The sequence below is a fragment of the Solea senegalensis genome, unplaced genomic scaffold, assembly GCF_019176455.1.
Source record: "Solea senegalensis isolate Sse05_10M unplaced genomic scaffold, IFAPA_SoseM_1 scf7180000013901, whole genome shotgun sequence".
Taxonomy (NCBI): Eukaryota; Metazoa; Chordata; class Actinopteri; order Pleuronectiformes; family Soleidae; genus Solea; species Solea senegalensis.
In genome coordinates, this window is record NW_025320914.1 from 48,425 (window position 1) to 67,500 (window position 19,076).

The window sequence follows — 19,076 nt, forward strand, 5'->3', positions numbered from 1 at the left end:
CCAAAAAGGAGAAAATACCCACTTGCAGTTCTCTGCGGGAAAATGCCTTGTTGATGCCAGAGGTCAGAGGACAATGGTCAGGCTGGTTCAAGATGATAGAAAGGTGTACCTACTTAAGTGGCCAGTAAGTTTAATATTTGAGGCAATGCATGTGCAAGTAATGTCTCTGTGTGTCAAACTTGACTAAACCTTCTTCCTCCATCTTTTCACATTTCTTCAGACTAAGAGGGGATTGACAGCTTGTCCACAAACCAGAGGCTGTCTTACTAGAAATGGGTCTACCCGCCTCTACAGCGATAGAGCAGCTCGGATAGCTCCTTTATTATGGAAAATTATTTTAAACAGCGTAAAACGGCAGAGGCTCGTTCCTTCCGTGTTTCTGTCACTATCACTCCAGCTATTGATAAGATGTCTAAATTTATTGCAGAATAATTCTGCAGGAAAAGAGATAAAAGGTTGCTGAATAAAATATGAGGCAAAGGCTGTAAATTGTAGCAATGCATATCATTTCATTCAAATGTAGGACGCAATTACCATCTGCTACACTCATCAGTCCCCTCCTTTATGACTTAATTATATGTTTAATGCTATCAGATCAAGGAAAGGGCAAAACAGATGAATGAGAGAGAAAGAGAAAAGATTCCGCAACAAGACAAAAGGCAAATGAAAAGTAACATAAAGGGACGGAATTGATTTCATTCACCAGGAAATAGAAAAAGTTAATTTAGATACAATGTTCCCTCATCTCCTGTGCCTCTGTGAGATAATAAACCCATGGCATGTTGTCACTTGGTCTCAAACAAAAGAAGTCAACTTCCTCAAAGCTGGAAGTCTTCCTGTTTTCTGTTAGACAGACAGCAGGTTGGTGAAGGTTCACGCTCATCAGTCCATGTATCAGTGTGTTATACTGTATTGATAAACTGTAAAACACAAGGATAATTAGTTCCTCACTTTTTTTCATTTTAAAGTTTGTTATTTCAAGACATCTGCCGGATTTTCGTCGCTTCGTCTCGATATACAGTCCGTGATCTCTGCTTTATTTTCGCCCCTTCTGTTCCCATTCTGTTGTCCTCTACTGCCGGGTTAAACTGGAACTTCACAACAACACTTAAACTTTTTGTTCGGATGCAGATCGTGTACAGCAGTGTTCACAAAGGAAAACTGGGGTTGTCCAAATGGCTGTGGGCTAAAAAGCTAGCCACTGGGCATCCCAGGTGCCAGCGGGCACTGTCCTAACTGTGTACCTTTGGCCAGAACTCATTATAGGGTGACATTTAGGACTGCTGCTGTCCATGCCAAGTCAGCCCTCTGGATTGAGACAAATTATGTAGTTATTTTTTATGTCAGACATTAAGTCATGTCCAGGGGGAGCCAAATCAGTATCACCTTCATGTCACCTGACCAAAAAAAAAAAGAAAAAAGATAAAGGTTGTCGACTTCTTAAGCAGGGGGGTGTTATTGAACTTATTTCCAGGAATTTTCTATATTAAACAAGATTTAATCAAATTAAGGCCTCATCGGTGATGCAGAGACGGTAGAAGAGTCGTATAACGATGCATGAGATTAGAAACAGTGATATAGCAAAAATTGGGAGAGCAAAATACATGTATGGATTCATTTTCAAAGAATGAACGTACATACAATGACGGGAAAAATTATGGTCTTGTCTCCTCTATGGTCAAAAAGAGATTTTTTTTTGCTCAGTGGTGGTAATTTCTTCCAAGATGGATGAAAAGCAAACAATTGACAGAATTTGTGAAGAAAATACATCTGAAATTTTGCTCATTTTTAAGATGAATCTACAATGTTGTAGACAACATGTATGTTGTTGCACAGCCACTGAATATCACAAATCTCTGCTCTTCAAATTCTTCCAGGAACTCTTCCAGTGCACAACATGAGCAGAACTAAAGCTCCATCTTGTGGAGTAAAGCAGGTACAACTATATAGACTCGTAGGTTTTCCACTTACAGGTTTGGCAAAGAAAAATGCATCAGATTGAAACAATAAAATGTGTGTAAAATAGAGAGAGAGAAAAACAAGGCATTTGTTCACATTGTGTGTAATTATATTATATATGCTGCATGGTAAAATGTGCAGTAAAGGTATCAATAATTAATATTTTTAAGGTATTTTCTCTCCGAATGGTGGGAGAAATATTCATGATTAGGGAAACACACAAACACACATGAAACAGAGGAGGTAAATAGCCAAACACTGATGAAACATGGTCCCATGCCTAAGTGAATAGACCACACAAGCGTACAGGTGTGTATCTCACAGAGCATGAAATGAACCAAAGTTGTTGCTGCTTTGAATTATTGGACAAATTAAAGATAATTGCTCATTTGATGTATTCCGAGTAAAGCATTTATTTGATGCATATGCTGTGGATATTTTTCTTCAAGATGTAACAAACAGCAAAAAAAAAAGAAGGATGTAATTGATTATAAGTTAATTGTGCAAAGGTCTCCCTGATGGGAACCATCTGTCAAAACAAGCTGTACATTCACTAACTCTAATCATAATTAATTAAATGGCTAACAAATTATATACATCATAGTTAGCACAGGGGCGAAAATACCGCAGGATCTGTTATGAAACAAATTAGCTTTAACAATGAAAGAAAATTACATCACATAACTAAATATTACACTCGTTTCCGCAAGCCATATTTCTTAATGAATTCTCTAATTAATTTAATTCACACAATGTGCATAATTTGGAGCTGGAAATGTCAGTGGGTCAGACTTAACCATATTGTTGCTGGCTGTCGTTTTCAACGAGTGCCATATTAGCACAACATGACCTCTATGTAAATTACACATACCAACTGTTGTCATTTTAATTCCAGGGTCTAAATAACATGTTCTGAAGATATCATACAAATGTGTTTAACACTTTTAACATGTGCCTGTGTCAGTGCACGATTCCCAGTTGCCTTCATTTTGTCTAATCCCTTCTGATGGGAGACGCTGTGACCATTTATTTTATAGATGTCAATTACAACAAAAAGCTATTTTATTTTTTTTTAATTAAGTGTTGAACTTTGTTGACCGTGTGACTCTCTTGAATACTGGAAATGTGAGCATTACTGAGCTCACTCAGAAAGCTATTTTTCAGTAACTATATAAGGAATCTGGAGTTGCATCAGTGTTGAAGCCACTTGACTGTTTGTTTGTTAGTGTTTTTGTTCTGATTTTTCTTTTTTCTACTTGCACAATGACCTTGGGTTTCGTGAAAGGTGCTTTATAAATCAAAGTTATCATCATCATCATTATTATTATTATTAGAAGAAGAACAATTTTCCCTCAGATAGCAGCTGAAGGACCATAAGGTACAAGGTAGTTCATATCAACCCTGTATAAGCTGCTGACCACAATAAAATTTAAATAAATCCAAATCATCAACTGTACCACATACTAAGACTTATTGTACTGATTAGGCTTTCAAATATTTATGTTATTGTTTTATATGTCATGTCCAAAAGTTACGAGAAGTGCCCTTTACTATTCTCTAGAGACCAAAATAACATGTCTTAAATTTTCAATGTAACTGATCTACAACCCAAAGGCGTTTAATGAAACTAAATTGTATATTTTAGAAGCCAGATAGTAAAAAATAGGTCTTAGCTTGTAAAATAAGTACATTTATTGAAATGAATCAAAGGGTAATCTAGTAAATTCAGTTCTATGTTGGTGTTTGCACTCAACACAAGAACATCAGAAAACAAATAGTAGTAACTGTGAGATAAAAAGAAAGAAAGAATGGAACTTAAAATCTTGACTTTTCTATAAAAACTAAGTGAAATACGGTGCAGGTCAAAAGACTGTGTTGTTCCAAGGTCCAGTGGCTTCTGACCTATTTTCACTGGCGCTTATTTTTTTTTCAACCAATCAAAATGCTTTAAGTCAATATTATTATGTCAATATTCATATTCCTGTATCACATTTGTAACACAGAATGATGGCAGTCTAGAAAATAGCTCTCTCATGATACAAAATTAGGATTTACATTAAGTATTAAGTTAAATTATATTCAAAGAAACAGTATTGCATGGACATTCACACACTGGTGACTGACTTTCACTGGTGTGTCACCTCTTGTTTTGCGGGTGTCTGTCCCTCTGCCTGATCAATTAAGAAAGAATACACTCACATTAACCAAATGAAGGCCATAACCGAGTGTGACTGTAGAACTGGATGAATAAATTAAAGAATTGCCCGATGGATGGAGCACATATATACGCTAACACATGCATTGCATGGCTCGGGGCCGTCCTGAGGGCAAGCATTTAGCTTACACACTAATGAAAGAGTGTGTAGTGTGGCTAAGGGCAGCCGCCATGGGAGGCAGCGCTCCCCTCCCTCCACATGTTGGGGACTGTTAATAGGCTGGATGGGACCAATCAGACTCCCAGGAGAGGCCTGCTGATGAAGAGGAAAACCTGTCGTTGTCTTCACTAATCACTGCCTAATGGCTGCAGTAACACAGGTTTTACAAATGTGATTGTGCATGTGTGTCTGTGCCTGTGTGTGTGTATCTTTTAGAATACATCTCTATCTTGCTTTGTTAATAATACAATTTACAGACAGAGATATTTGGTAAAACCTCCGTTGCATGCATTCAACCATTATTTTTAGTTATTTCCAATTTTATTGTTAATCAATTCATCAGGATTTTTTTTTTTTACTGTAAAATCAATAATGAAAATAACAAATCCTTGCTTACAATAACAAAGATAAACAAAACAGCAGAATAAAACATGTCTGTTGTTAGCGGTTAGGGCACAGAAATTAGTAATATTAATAATGATAGACCAATTTAGATCATGAGTAAATGATTTACAGGGATGGATATTTCATTCAATGGACTTCCTTAATTGGAGATAGTAAATAAAATCCTACCGGTCTGTCAGGTTTGTGTTCTCACGGAGCCTAAATAAATAAAAGCTCACCTGTGTTGATTTGTTATGACACATCACATCACATGAAAGCACACATTGTCAGAGAGGCTCAGTGGTAAAGCAAGTTATGCAACGTTTTTACTTCCTATACCTATAATCTGCTCAACCTGTTTATTTGAATTGGAGTATCACTGCAATGTGCCGCTGGTCACCAATTAACCACAAATCAAATTTTAATGTATTCTTATATTTTCAATAATACTAATGGTAACAACAATAATGACTTATGTCTCTCATTGACAATGCTTTTGGTTACATTTTCTGGGGAAGTATGTTATGGTCCAAGAAGTTCAATATTACAATTTTATAATGATGTGGACAAGTCTTAAGATTCAGAATTTGTTTTAAACATTTCATAATATTGATAGGTCAGATATTGACATGGAGCAATCTTGTAGTTAATATTTTGCTTTTTTTATTAAATGTTGGCCCCTTTATTCGCCTTTTTCAACCGAAATAATATGAATTCAATGCATTTGCTGGAGGTTTGTCACTCCACCAAGCCGTTAAGTAAAAAAAAAAAAATTTGACTTGTTACATAATCTTCACTTTGATGGTTCTATTTTGAAGGGAGGACACCTCGCTTCCGGCGCTACTTCCGGCTCACTTGACTTGAGTCGCTGACTCCGTGCACTTTTTTTCCTGTCAATCTGTCCAATCACAGTTTAGTGACAAAGCGTTAGCCTTTCGCCGAGTCTTCATACAAAACCGTGTCAGTCAGATTTCTGCCACCGTGGAACTTTAGCGGAAGAACTTCAGCGACTTTGACCAAGTTTATTTTTCCTCCGGGCAGAAGTTAGTGAGACACACGCGATGTCCCCGGGCTGTTGGACGTGATTGGAGCGACACGGTACAGAGAAATAACTTTACACTGTGTGTGTGTGTGAGAGTGTGTGTGTGTGAGTGAGTGTTGGACTATGGGTGTCCGACCCTGCTATACTTGTGAGTGACAACACTGACTCCTGCTGCCGCCGCTCTCCCTCTCCGTGTCTAGCATGCCACGCAGGCAGCTAACCTCTCTAATCCCGAGGAAACTTTGCCTTAAGAACAAAAGTGTCCTCCGCACTATTACGACCTGACACTTAATTCATTCCACAGTACACTTTCCCTAATGCCTAAAACAATGATGAAGGTGAGGAGATACTTGAGAGGGAGTGGGAGGGTTCTCGCCTTCGTGTTCGTCGCCTCTGTCATCTGGCTGCTGTTTGACATGGCTGCACTCCGCATATCAATAAACGACTCCAACAGTCAGCTGCTGAAGGAAAGAGTTATAAAAGAGAGGGAGGTTTATAAACATCAGGTCAGAGTGACACAGTTGATGAAGAGGAGGTTTATAAGCCCAGTGCAGAGGGTGGATGTGGACCCTGACATCGACTTAGACCCGGTGTACAGACTGGGGAATCGTCTTGCCAAAGGTCGTGGCTCTGACTCCAAACATCAAGAAGAAGTTGCTCTGCAAAATGTTGCATCGAAGCACCGTGGTCCTGCAGAGAAGAAAGCTGTCGACCTGGACCTGAATGTAGACAAGTTAGAGAAAAGTAAAGTAGATGTTCCTCATAAAGAGACATTTCCTGAAAAAGTGGGTGATAAAACTCCACAGCCAAATGTTCAGAAAGTGAACCGCGCTCCTCTACCAAACAATGTGGACAAAGGGGATTCGATGACAAATGAAAAAGTCAAGGACGATCGTGACAAGAGTGGAACAAACGAGAACCGGCTTCAGAACAAGGAGGAAGAGCCTCTTAAAGTAATGTCCAAGTCTTCCAACGTGGATGTCAAAGAAAATGGGTTGACTATGAATCAAGAGCAGAAAAAGGAGATGGCAATTATTAAGACTCACCTTAACATAACAAAGGAGTTCACTAAACCTGTAATGAAGCTCAAAGTAGGAGAGGCCTCCAAGGATAACTCCACTGCTGTCAGAAAACCAGCAGGTGTCCACAGAGTGCTTTCTCTCGATGTGACTGTCGCTCCCAGAAATGCCAAGGCTGTGGGTCAGTTTGGTCAGGCAGCATTCGTTGCCAGTAAAGAAAACTCAGAGGTGAGGAGGAGATGGGATGAAGGGCATTTTAATGTCTACCTGAGTGACCAGATCCCAGTGGACCGTGCCCTCCCAGACACCAGGCCTGAAATGTGAGTTTTCTCTGGAACATTTGTTTTTCTCCAAAAGCTTGGGTCGCAAAGCTGCATCAGCCTTTTTTGCTCTTCTTTCCAGGTGCGCACGGAATCTGGTTCACGACAACTTGCCCTCCACCAGTGTGATTTTCTGCTTCGTAGACGAAGTGTGGTCCACGCTTCTCCGCTCTGTGCACAGTGTCCTCAACAGATCTCCACCACACCTGCTCAAAGAGATCATTCTGGTGGATGATTTCAGCACCAGAGGTAAAAGAGTGTCTCTGTGTTCTTCACACGTAGAACATATGACCTGGATTTAGCTTCTACAGGAACTCTAAACTTCTTGGCTAGTCTGTAGAACATACTTTGTTACTTAAATTACTAGATAAACTAAAATATTAAAGATGACACATGAGAGTGATTTTAAAATATGAAGTACAGGGGATTTTCACCGTGTTTTTACAAAAGCACTCACAAGCTTTTCAAAAGTTAATTGATTAACTCATTAGAGGCTCTTTAGAGAACTCTTTTTTATAGCTAACTAGTAGTTTTTCAGTCTTCTTTTACTCATAACACCAGGCAACAAATTGCCACAAAGGGGATTGTTGTTAAAATACAGTTATTGTTTATGAATTTACAGTTAACAGCAATTGGACAGTTTAGTTTAGTTATTCTCAGTGTCTTGAATAATTATAAATAATGTGAAGTGCTATAGGCTTCCCTTTTCCTTCTTAATCTTTATGTACTTTTGTCTGCATGTTAGAACTTGTCTGTAGTAGTTTCACAGCTTACTTGTACTCTGGCAGACTACCTAAAAGCGCCACTGGACGCGTACATGTCCCAGTTTCCCAAAGTGCGGATCGTACGTTTGAAGGAGCGAGAGGGTCTGATCAGAGCCAGACTTGCTGGAGCTGCTGTTGCCAAAGGTAAGTACAGCTGTCCTAAGGGTACATTAATTAACAGGTAAACAGAGAGGAGTTTTGGCTCCTGATTGGATATGTAGTGTGATATAGTACCAGTGCGCTGACAACAAACAAACGACATTGAACGCTACACAACAGACGACAACACAATGGACAGCTACACAATTCACATAAATCAGACATGGTAAACTGTAAATGCTACACTTTCCACAATTACATCAGTGTAAGTGAGTTGTGCAGTGTCAACAGCTTTATTGCTGAACAGACTATTGTATAATGTTAATTAACATGACATAACGAGACATACAGGTCAGTGTCCAAGTATATGCCTTAAAATAGAATGTTTTAGTTTTGTGGCACGGACCCGAAAACCAGAAGTTACGTAGTGCCAATGAAGGGGAAGCAGACCTGCTTAGGCTTTGACTGAGGTGTCATTCATGTACCATCAATATAATCAATATAAAGGTTGAAATCCTGCATTCTCTATTCTCTATTCTCTATAGTCATCTTGGTTTCTGGAATCAATATTTTAGATTTAGAACAGAAGGTTGCTGAACTAGATTTAAAATCAACTCAATATCTTGCATAAATTATGTATTTTATTTAGTATCATATGTCTTTGTAGAAACCTCTTGTAGACTTTCACCTATTCCCTAGTGTATTTATAGTGTACTATTATACATCTTATTCATAGTACACACTGTGTATGTGCATCACCATATACCACCTGTCTTTCTTTGACAGGATATTAAATATCACACAGATAAACTGCAGATGTGACTATTTGATGTCCTCTCATGTAGGTGAGGTCCTTACCTTCCTAGACTCCCACGTTGAGTGTAACGTGGGCTGGTTGGAGCCACTTTTGGAGAGAGTCTATCTAGATCGCAAGACGGTGCCGTGTCCGGTTATTGAAGTCATCAACGATAAGGACATGAGGTGACTGAATCATGAGATCATGTCTAAGGGCATACTACATCTGCTGTGATTAAGTTCAATGCTGAATGTCATATAGAAGAGAAAACCAAAAAAAAAAGTTCACTTTGACATTGGAGATTGTGCTCTTCCTCTTTGTCTTCAGTTATATGCTGGTTGACAACTTCCAAAGAGGTATTTTCAAGTGGCCTTTGGTGTTTGGCTGGAGCACTGTTCCAGCGGACTACATCAAGAAGCACAACTTGACCATCGCAGATCCCATCAGGTACAAAGTTTTTTTGCTCATTGTTTTTGCTTTTCTGTTCATATTTCATTGATATTTGTGTTTCCTGTTTTTGTTTTTGTTTTTTTTTTAATTAATTTATTCCATCTTACAGGTGTCCAGTTATGGCTGGAGGCCTTTTCTCCATTGACAAAAACTACTTCTATGAGCTTGGTTCTTATGACCCAGGCCTGGATGTATGGGGCGGGGAGAACATGGAGATTTCATTTAAGGTATATTGCTCATTTAGATAATTGGTTGTTTGGGAACTTTTCTTTCTTTGTCTAACATGTTGCCTTGGACAGATCTGGATGTGTGGAGGGGAAATTGAAATCCTCCCCTGCTCTCGAGTGGGACACATTTTCCGAGGGCAGAACCCGTACAAGTTCCCCAAAGACAGGCAGAAGACCGTGGAGCGCAACTTGGCGAGAGTGGCCGAGGTCTGGCTGGACGAGTACAAGGACCTCTTCTATGGACATGGCTTCCAACACCTGCTGAATAGGCAGGTCATCGACATCGGCAACCTCACCGACCAGATCGACCTGAGGAAGAAGCTGAAGTGCAAAAGTTTCAAGTGGTACCTGGACAACGTGTATCCAGATATGAAAGCTCCTATAGTCAAAGCCGAGGGCATGGTATGTGATTTCCCTACACTTTCTGTGCATCTCAAATTAGCAGTTAAAAAACTAAATGCTTGCCATGAATTTATTATTAGCCAAGTCAACTTTATTTATTTATTTATTTATTTATTTATTTAAAAACAACCAGGGTTAACATAAAAGTAAAACTAGTCAAATAATAAATGGTAAAAATCAATCAAAAAAGTCTCATCTTGAAGTGAAGGCCAAGGAGAAGATGTTTGTCTTAAAAGTGATTAAAAATGTTTAATAGATGGGGCAGATTTAATTTCAATGGGTAAATCGTTGAATTGTTTGGGGAAAGCTACAGAAAAGGCCCTGGCTTTTTAGCTGGGCTTTTGGGCTAAAAAGCAAAGTCATTAGACCTCAGAGCTCGGGCTGGGGTGTGAAGGTGAAGGAGAGGTAAGGTGGTGCCAAACCATTAAGAACTTTAAAAAACAACAATAAAATTTAAAAATCAAATAGGAAGCCAGTGGAGCAGGTGCAACCCAGGTGTGATGTGCTCTCTCTTTTTTCCAGTCAAAAGGCAAGCGATGAGATGACTGGTCAAAGCTCACATACAGAGAATTACAATAATCCAGCCGAGATGTGATGCATGGATCAGTGTCTCTGAAACTCTGAGAGGGAGACAAGCCTTCCCCAATGCCAAGATTTTCTTATCAAATCTCGGAAGTTGTTCAGAAATTCTAGTGTCTCCACAAGACAGTTTATTAGAAAAGAGCGTATGTGGAAAAAAATAAACAAGGTACTTCACAGTGAAGTAAGTGTTCCAATATGTGCTCTCTTCAAACGCACTTCTCCAAAGTCTTTATGAGGCAGGAAATCAGTGCTCCACTCAGACTTTCAGACAGACTTTAATTTGCGTTTCTACATCAAACATAATTCTGTCTCACAGCAATAACAACACATTCCATCACATGAGAACTAATGAGAAGTAATTAACTGAATACATGTTACTGTTTCCACCTTGTGGTAATAGTTGCACCACACGTTAGACATTGGAGAATGAAGATTTTTGTTTTGTTATCATTGCAATCGCTGATATTATATGTGTATGTATATATGTATATATATATATATATATATATATATATATAGGCTGTAATTGCACTTCTTTGACAACATTCAGTTAGAATGCATTAAAGTAAAAAAAAAGCAGCAACATGTAAACAAATGTTTTTTAACCATGATGTGTTTCTGTATAGGTCTTCAATCGTGGCTTAAGAAAATGCCTAACACTGCAGAACAGCTCTCTGTCCTTCGAGATGTGTGATCTCAGTAAGAAGGTAAGTGCTTTTATTTTACTTCACACGTTATGTAACAGCAAATCGGCAATCTCATTCTCAGTGGAAGTGCCACAATTTGTTTGATTTCTCTGTGTCGCTGAGGAATGTACAGGCACATTGAGTGCAGTTTTAGCCTCATGAGCATGGTAATTATGGAGGCGATACCATAAAAATATCCAGGAATCTACTTATGCAGAGTCCAAGACAGGACCCAAGCCACGATAAACAAGGGTGGAGTTCAAGAGCAGACCAAGCCTTTTCTAACTGTGGTCTTCTTGGACTCAGCACAGCCCCACTGAGCCATTATTTCAACATCTCTCTTGTTTCCACACAGCATAATTACAACCTTTGGCCCTCCCTGCCTCTTTTTCTGGTTTTTAGAGTCAGCACTTTAATTACACCTGGATGAAGCTTATTCGCCAGCAGGACGTGTGTGTTGCACCACAAGGCAAGAACAATGGCTTTGCTTTACAGCCGTGCGATAACACCGAGCCGGCACAGCGTTGGTCCCACAAATCCATCACCACAGCTCTGGTAGGTTGATGTTGAGTCTGTGCTGTTTTGCTTTGTCTATGTGTTGTGTAATCAAAAGACAGAATTTGCCTGCTCCATATCCTGCAGAAAGTAAAAGTTGCCATCAGTTTAAACTTAAAGGAATACTTCACTGATTTGCATTTAGCTTTGTATTACTAGTACAGGGGTAGTATTTTTGAAAAATTGTGCTTCCCAACCTCAGTTAGGGTAAGGGTAGCCTTACCCTAACCCTTATATGTATGTGTATATATATATATATATATATATATATATATATATATATATATATATATATATATATATATATATATATATATATATATATAGTATGTATGTATGTATGTATATATATATATATATATATATATATATATATATGTCTATATATATGTGTATATATGTATATATATATGTATATATATATATGTATGTATATATACATACATATATATACACATACGTACATATGCATGTCTATCACCTCAGCCACAGACCGCCACTTTGACACCTCTGCTTTATACATTAATTCTATCTCCTGTTTTTATCTTTGTGAAGGCGGAGCACATCATAACAGAGTTTCTGAATCACTTGTGCCTGGAGGCGGGACCTAAGGGGGACACTGTTTACCTCAACACTTGTGATTCTCGCAACAGCCTCCAGAAGTGGCAGTTCACACACTACAATTTTTAGGGATGAGGGTGACGCTGATTTGTTTTTTTACGTGTCAAATTTGCACTATAGAGCGCTTCAGTGGCCTCACACTTTTGGAATCATCTGTGGTCCAACCTCAAAACACAGGACTGTACGGAGGAACTTTCATATTATGTGGAGTGTGTGGGAGACGTGCAATGTTTCTAATTTACTTTTTTGGATTCATTCAGCGGGGACTGATCTTGATTTATAACACAGAGAAAAGAAGAAAAAAAGAAAAGAAAAAATTGTTCCCTGGTTAAGGACATTTTTTAAGGTACTTTGCACTGGTATTTTGGTAAAAGGGCCTATTTTTTCTTTCTTATTATTGTTATTTTAACTGGGCTACAGGTTTGAGGTTCAAGTGTTATTCTGAATCTTTTTTGAAACCAAAGACGTACACAGTGCCTCAGCGATCGCAAAGTGTTTCTACTTCAGAGGTAAATACGCATGGAAAATTGAATTTATTTGTTTGTATAAATGCGCCGCATCTACTTATTAGATGTCATATACTTTATATTTGGTGAGGCACTTGGGTGAAATGGATCATTCTGTTCTGTGGTTTTTATTGCTGTGTTATTTCCGTGTAGATTTGGTTGTGAACTTTCTTTGTCACTAGGGGGAAGTGTTGGTTCATTCTGCCAAATGAACTTTTGCTGTGATTTCATGATTTTGTGATCTTTTATCAGACGCTTTAACCATAAACTGTTGGAAATGCATTTTCCCCCCGAATGTAAAACAGATGACGATAAGATTTGTTTATTTTATCATGGTTTTTTTTTTTAATCCACTACACATCAGGACATGTGTGGACAAGTGTGCACTCTTAGTTAGGTTCACTCCAAAGGTTCAGATGCAATAAGATCTAACACCAAACACACCTTCATTACAGCTAGTGGGATTATAATCTCAGAGCATTTCATTCACTTAATCTGCCGTTCAAATTAATTTCCCTAATGTAACAACATTTTTAGACTACAACATAATTTACCTTGTTAGCATGAGATGATTTGTTTGGCATTCCTCTACAATTACAGACTAAACAACACATGTAAACAGAACACAGTTCATTAAGAAACCATGTGTGAGGTTTGTGTGAACAGGAGAGTTATTGCCCAAACTGCCTGAAAGAAAACATGTTGTGGTTCATGTCCACCCGAGAAACCGTCTTATAAATTCATGATCATGTGCTCGAACTCCTCTATCTTCTTGCGAGTGTTTCCTCTGCGGATTTTGCGGTAGGACAGGGTGCTGTACTTGGAGGAGGAGGAGGAGGAGATGTGGTCGAAGGATTCCTGGTGACTGCCGCCGCTGTCCCTGGATTTCTTCAGCAGAGGCAGCGTAGCGTAGCCTGTGCTGGACGTCGCCTGATGAAACCCCACAGGAAAATGGAAGTTGTCCTCCCGCTCTGGCTCCTGCTCTAATATTATTTGTCCATCGCCTGATATCTGGAGTTCAACACCTGACATCTCTTTGGGGACTTGTTTCTTTCCGTCCACCCTTTCATGACACCCCTCATTAGTTACATCAGTGGGTTCAAGGTTTGATATGTGAGCCTCTTGCACCAGTTGTTCCTTTTTTTGTTCCTTGTGTTGAGTTACTGTAAAGAGAATAAAGAGAAAAATCTAATGTATTCCTCAAAGAACTTCCACATTTATTTATTTTCTTGCTAAACAATTTAAGTTCCACTTACCTGTTTCTGATGATGCATTCTGCTCTGTGGAGTCTGACTTATTCTTAAGTTCCGTTTTTTGTGTCTGGAGCTCTTTGCATTCCTCTTCTTCATCAGTCAGAATGGACTGCAAAGCTGTTTCTGTCTCCATCGCTAAATTCAAGTTGTCATTTAAGACTTCTCCCTCTTGATCGCCCTTCTTCTGTGGGATTGGTTTTTCCACTCCTTCACTTTTAATAAGATATTTGCCCTCGTTGGCATCAAACCCACGCCGTGTGTTGGCCAACTCGCATTCCTGATTAGTCTGATCCTCATCGCTGTAGAACACAGAGTCGTCTCCCTCCTCCATCAAACACACGGCTCTCTCCGCAGGCTCATCCATGGTCTGTAAGGCCTCACGAGTGATGCCGCCAATGATCTCCAGTACCTGCGACACCAGTGCATTCTCTTCTTCTGATGTGAGCCTCTGGTCCTTTGGAAGCACTGGGCTTGTCTCCATCTCTTGCTGTTCTTCCCTGCTGTGATGTTGGATGTAGTCAAACTGCACTGATGTGCTGCGATGCTGCTCTTTGCAGAGAAGTTCTTAAATTGAAAAGTTAAACATCCTCAGACCTCACATCGTCAGATCCAGTGTTATCAAAACACTATTCTGCATTGTAAATCGGTGCAAGGTCCAGCTCTCGTGTGCGACCACCATGTCAATCAGTATGTGCGCTGTAATCACTGAAGAACAGTGGTTTTGTTGTGGACCCATTACAAAGGTTCTTTGTTGCTCTGGCATCTGCATATACTGCATTGTACTCCAGCTCTAATCTCTGTCGGTTGACAACGTGCATTCTGTAGTCTGGATCAACATTCTCCTATATGCAAGAGCTTTATGTAAGTAAAGATCATTAGTAAAGCGCCTGAGATGCTGATATAATGTTCTTAAAACATCGGTGCTCTCTGCACACAGCGGTGGAAAGAACATTCACTATTGTGCTGCTTTAAAATTTTGAGGTTTAAGGAATAAAAAATGTCAGATTAAGATTAGGTATTTCTTTGCAAACACCCATTGTCAAGTTTCAAATGACAATAACTTATGAACTTTTCCACCAAACACTAATTTCTCTTGAAAATTCTGACATGGATTCATTGATAGATGTGCAGCACTTTTTATTTTTATGCAAAACGTGATTTTTCTGTGGGGTTTTTTTTCCCCCCAAAACATAAAATTTAGTCAGTTTATTTCGTTCCTTTATAATAATGAGACAAGTGGATCAATATGTGATGTAAATTGTAACAAGAGTGACAAGGATGTGAATATCAATAAGTTGCATGTCCATTAAGTGTCTGTGTCTCTCGCTCTCCGCAACAGCAGGAAACAGACCTATTACAGGAAATGTATATGTAAATAACGATTGCACTCACCCAAAACAAAACCCGTGCTCGTTTGTGTTAAAACTCTTTATTACATACACACACATTGCATCATTCCACACTTTAAATCCACACTCAACCTGTTATAAGTAATTTCTTTCCCCCTATTGAAGTTGCAACTTCAAATAGAGCATGCTGTATTGCTCTTTAGTATCTGAGCAGAAAATACAAGTAGGTTTATAAAACTCACACAAGCATGTGCATACATTTTATTTTTTATTCATAATCTATTGCAAATGTGTGAACATACACTGACTGTACAAGAAACAGTTTCAGGGCTTCTGAATACCGAAAGTGACTGGTGTATAAATTATTTTTGAAATGAAAACAGGTGAGTAGTACTGACATACCCACATCCTGTTTTGCTTGAGCAGACATCTATGTGGTGAATAAGCCATTCTCATGAATGCAGTTACTGCATTTCAGACAGTTACAGTGGTATGAGGGTGAGTAAAGACATTTATTCAGTCAAATACAGTACAAAATTACATTTCAGCCATGACAATGTGAGGAATACATTAATTTACACATTTAAAGACAAACTATTTGACATTTTCATAATGCTTTTGTGCCAAACAGTGACTCCTTCCTGTACAGTCTGAGACCATCTTCACAATATCGGTCTTTTCCGTGTCTCTGTTAAAGCAAACACTAAACCCAGCCTTTTGAGTGTGTGCAAACACTTCATTATCAATCACTTCAGTATCAAGTAGAGTCAAGAAGCACGAGATCAACGGGTCACTGAGTGTTTGCCTCCGTCTCCTCCTCCTCAACTGAGCGATGGAGTCCAGGAATTAACTTGAGGATGTGTTTGCGTACATTGCTTCTCCTGCTTTTTCTGGGCAGAGTACCAAACAAGGAGGAGATCCTTGTTTCCTCCCATGAGGGAGAGAGGGAGTTGCTGCTGCCGGCGAAGCTGGAGCTGCTGGAGCGGCTGAGGGACTGGTGAGGGAGGCTCGAGCTCAGTGAAAACCTGCCTCCGCTGTCCTGTGAAGGGAAATCTCTGGAGAAGAAGCAGCTGTCGTCTGTGGTGCTGGCTGCACTGCAGGGGCTGGGAGAGCACATGTCCCCAAACACGCTGGCCTGGTCACTGTCATCTGTCACCGCGCTCCTGTAGCTGCTGTCACTGGAGAAACGCCGGCTGCAGCGGCCTGTGGGGGAACTCAACGAGGAGTCCATGGAGAGGCGGAAGCTGCTGTTGCTCGAGTTACCTGAAAACATAATTAAGTCCCCAGTTAGCAAAAGCTCCAGTTGTCAAGAAGTTTGAGACAGGAAGTTCGTCAGCAGCTTCTTTTCTCTGGGGAACTCCTTTCATCTACATTATCTGGAGTTTACACTTCAATTCACATCGTTAATGGTGTGGCTTTAGAGACGGGTAATCGGTGACGTGAAAGGAAGTGCTGTGGTCTGACAGCTGAGCCAACACTCACCAGGCATCAGGCGCTTTTCCTGTGATGTCAGCTCTTGCAGCTCAACCAGTTTCTCATGTAGTGAGTGCTGTATGGGCAAAATAAGAAGGAGAAAGGAAGAGACGCATTCAGAATCTACAAATACTCAGACTATCACAGAGCAACTGAGAGAGTCAGTGTTGCAGAGACGGGTGTACCTTCAGCAGTTTCATCTTCTTCTCCAGTTCTATCCGCTTCACTATATTCCCACACACAGTCTCCATCCTGGAACAAAAACAAAAAAATAATGTATCATCCTTCCACCAGAAACACCACGATTAGCTGTAAATGTTGGCTTTAGAATCACTGCCACTCACTTTAGGCTGTTGGTTGATTCCTTTATCAGACCAAGTATGTCGTGGTGTGATGACCCTTCGATGCTGACCCCGTTTATTGTAATAATAACATCTCCTACAGTAAATGAAGGCAAAAAAGGGAAGTCATCAGTTATGAGAACTCGATTGCTATCTATTGTGCTTAAGCGTCAGCGTGTATGTGCATGTGTGTGTGGGAGTTTACAGCATATATCTGACCAGCTGTACATCTGTCACACTATCTAAACCAGAAAATGTGATGGGTTTCGTGTGTATATTGTCAATAGGGTGTGGGGAGGATGTGGCTGCTTCACCTGTGGTCAGGCCAGCATTCTCTGCAGTGCTGTCCCTGTGCACTTTGCTCACAAACGTGCACATTTCCACTGCAGCGGTGTTCTTCATCTGCAGTCCGTACGTCTGCAACAAAGACACATTTGTCTTGAAAATGCCCAAAGAAATTATTTACCAAAAAAAAAAAGGCATCAATGTGAACTTTAAAAAAATGTTCCTTCACTTAAATATTTAATACCTGAATTTCAAAACCAAATGTTTCATTGTCTTGTTTCTCCAGTTCAACTGTGATCCTGTGCAAAAAAAAAAGAACAAATGAATATGATGTGTTTTTTTATTCTGACAAATACGAGTGATTCATTTAAAGCTGTAATAAAGTTTTGCATGTGGTAAGAGCTCGGAGGAAACTGTAAAAGAAGTTTCACATCAGGTTTTACCTTTGCGGGTCAGAGTAATCAATCAGTGAGGTGCAGGGGGTTTGTTTGGGCTGCAAAAGGAGAAATGCAAAGTTCTTCTTTAAAACAATGGACTTGTTCTGAAATGTTAAGGAAACTCGTTGATCCTATAGTGTTACATAACCTGAAAGATTAACATAGTTAAAAAGCTTTCGGGTATTTGCCCGGGAGCTGCTGTATTCATTTCTACACAGTTTGTGCCAAATCATTGCAGTGATTCTCATTTCAAAGTAATAACGAAGAAGAAAAATATTGCTCCACGCTTGTGTCAGTGTTCACAGTCTATGTAAAGTGCATATTTTCAATATCTCACCTTGCAAACTCTGGGCAGAGAGTTTGTGTTCTGAAAGTGTCGATCTTTGCTCCCCCTCAGTGAACGCCGGGACCACAGAGAACTTTTCTTCCTCTGAACATTATCCAGAATGTAATTCTCTTGGCTGCCCTGACGTTGAAGTCCATTGAAATTCATGGTGGACTGCATGGTAGAGTAGTCCTCAAAGCACCATTATGTCCTGCTGCAACAGCAGCAGCAGCAGTGGCTCTTTAGTGACTGCGAGGTGTGGCCCTGCTCAACTGTGCAGCATAAACCGAAAAAGTGTCAGAGCGGAAATCCACACCATGTGATGATTGTGGTGGACCTGCATGTGCAAGATCACAGCTTCACTCATATACACTTTTCTCTTCACCTCCCTTAACTCTTTTTCTCTCTTTCTTGAGAAAGGCTGGTCTGTTGTTTTGAAAAAGAAAGTAAAGGAGAGTGCTGAAGAATGTTTCTTTCTTTTTTGTATAATTCCCCTTCAAACAGTCCCTTTACTTTTTTCTTTTTTTTTTGCAGACTTTGCAATTTGATTTATGGTCTGTCAGAAATCAGCAATGCATGAGAAACTGCCACCTCATGCCCCCACTGGCACCTGCTTCCAGCCTGTCTCACTCTCACTTTGAAATGGGCTGAGCTTCATTTCTGCAGACTCGTCTTATGAAGACAGACAAAAGGCTGATTTAGCTCAGGGCCATTGTCACTCACACTCCCCACACAGACAGCATGGGTCAATGGACTGAAGGCATCAGACATAGCGGGATCAAAAAAAGAAAAAGAAAAGAAAAGAATACACACAGACGAGCAGTGA

The 19,076-nt window shown here is 39.7% G+C and overlaps 3 protein-coding genes across 3 annotated transcripts; 1 reads left to right on the forward strand and 2 right to left on the reverse strand.

Moving 5' to 3' along the window:
- The first annotated feature begins 5,578 nt into the window (after positions 1-5,578).
- LOC122760665 (polypeptide N-acetylgalactosaminyltransferase 5) lies at positions 5,579-13,983 on the forward strand. The gene is made up of 10 exons (XM_044015809.1): positions 5,579-7,099; positions 7,182-7,348; positions 7,888-8,007; positions 8,808-8,943; positions 9,086-9,205; positions 9,318-9,435; positions 9,508-9,837; positions 11,046-11,126; positions 11,508-11,660; positions 12,216-13,983. Exons 1-10 carry the CDS (start codon positions 6,078-6,080, stop codon positions 12,348-12,350), a joined length of 2,382 nt encoding a protein of 793 aa, XP_043871744.1. The 5' UTR covers positions 5,579-6,077; the 3' UTR covers positions 12,351-13,983.
- On the reverse strand, positions 13,520-14,720 carry LOC122760666 (ermin-like). Its single transcript, XM_044015810.1, has 2 exons — positions 14,044-14,720; positions 13,520-13,950 (listed from the first exon to the last, which is right to left on the reverse strand). The coding sequence occupies exons 1-2, from the start codon at positions 14,519-14,521 to the stop codon at positions 13,520-13,522; spliced, it is 909 nt and encodes a 302-aa protein (XP_043871745.1). The 5' UTR covers positions 14,522-14,720.
- A 1,162-nt stretch (positions 14,721-15,882) lies between these two features.
- Positions 15,883-18,603, reverse strand: LOC122760664 (cytohesin 1 interacting protein). The gene is made up of 8 exons (XM_044015808.1): positions 18,263-18,603; positions 17,932-17,981; positions 17,733-17,787; positions 17,518-17,620; positions 17,207-17,300; positions 17,048-17,114; positions 16,872-16,938; positions 15,883-16,652 (listed from the first exon to the last, which is right to left on the reverse strand). Exons 1-8 carry the CDS (start codon positions 18,428-18,430, stop codon positions 16,180-16,182), a joined length of 1,077 nt encoding a protein of 358 aa, XP_043871743.1. The 5' UTR covers positions 18,431-18,603; the 3' UTR covers positions 15,883-16,179.
- Between the last annotated feature and the right edge of the window lie 473 nt (positions 18,604-19,076).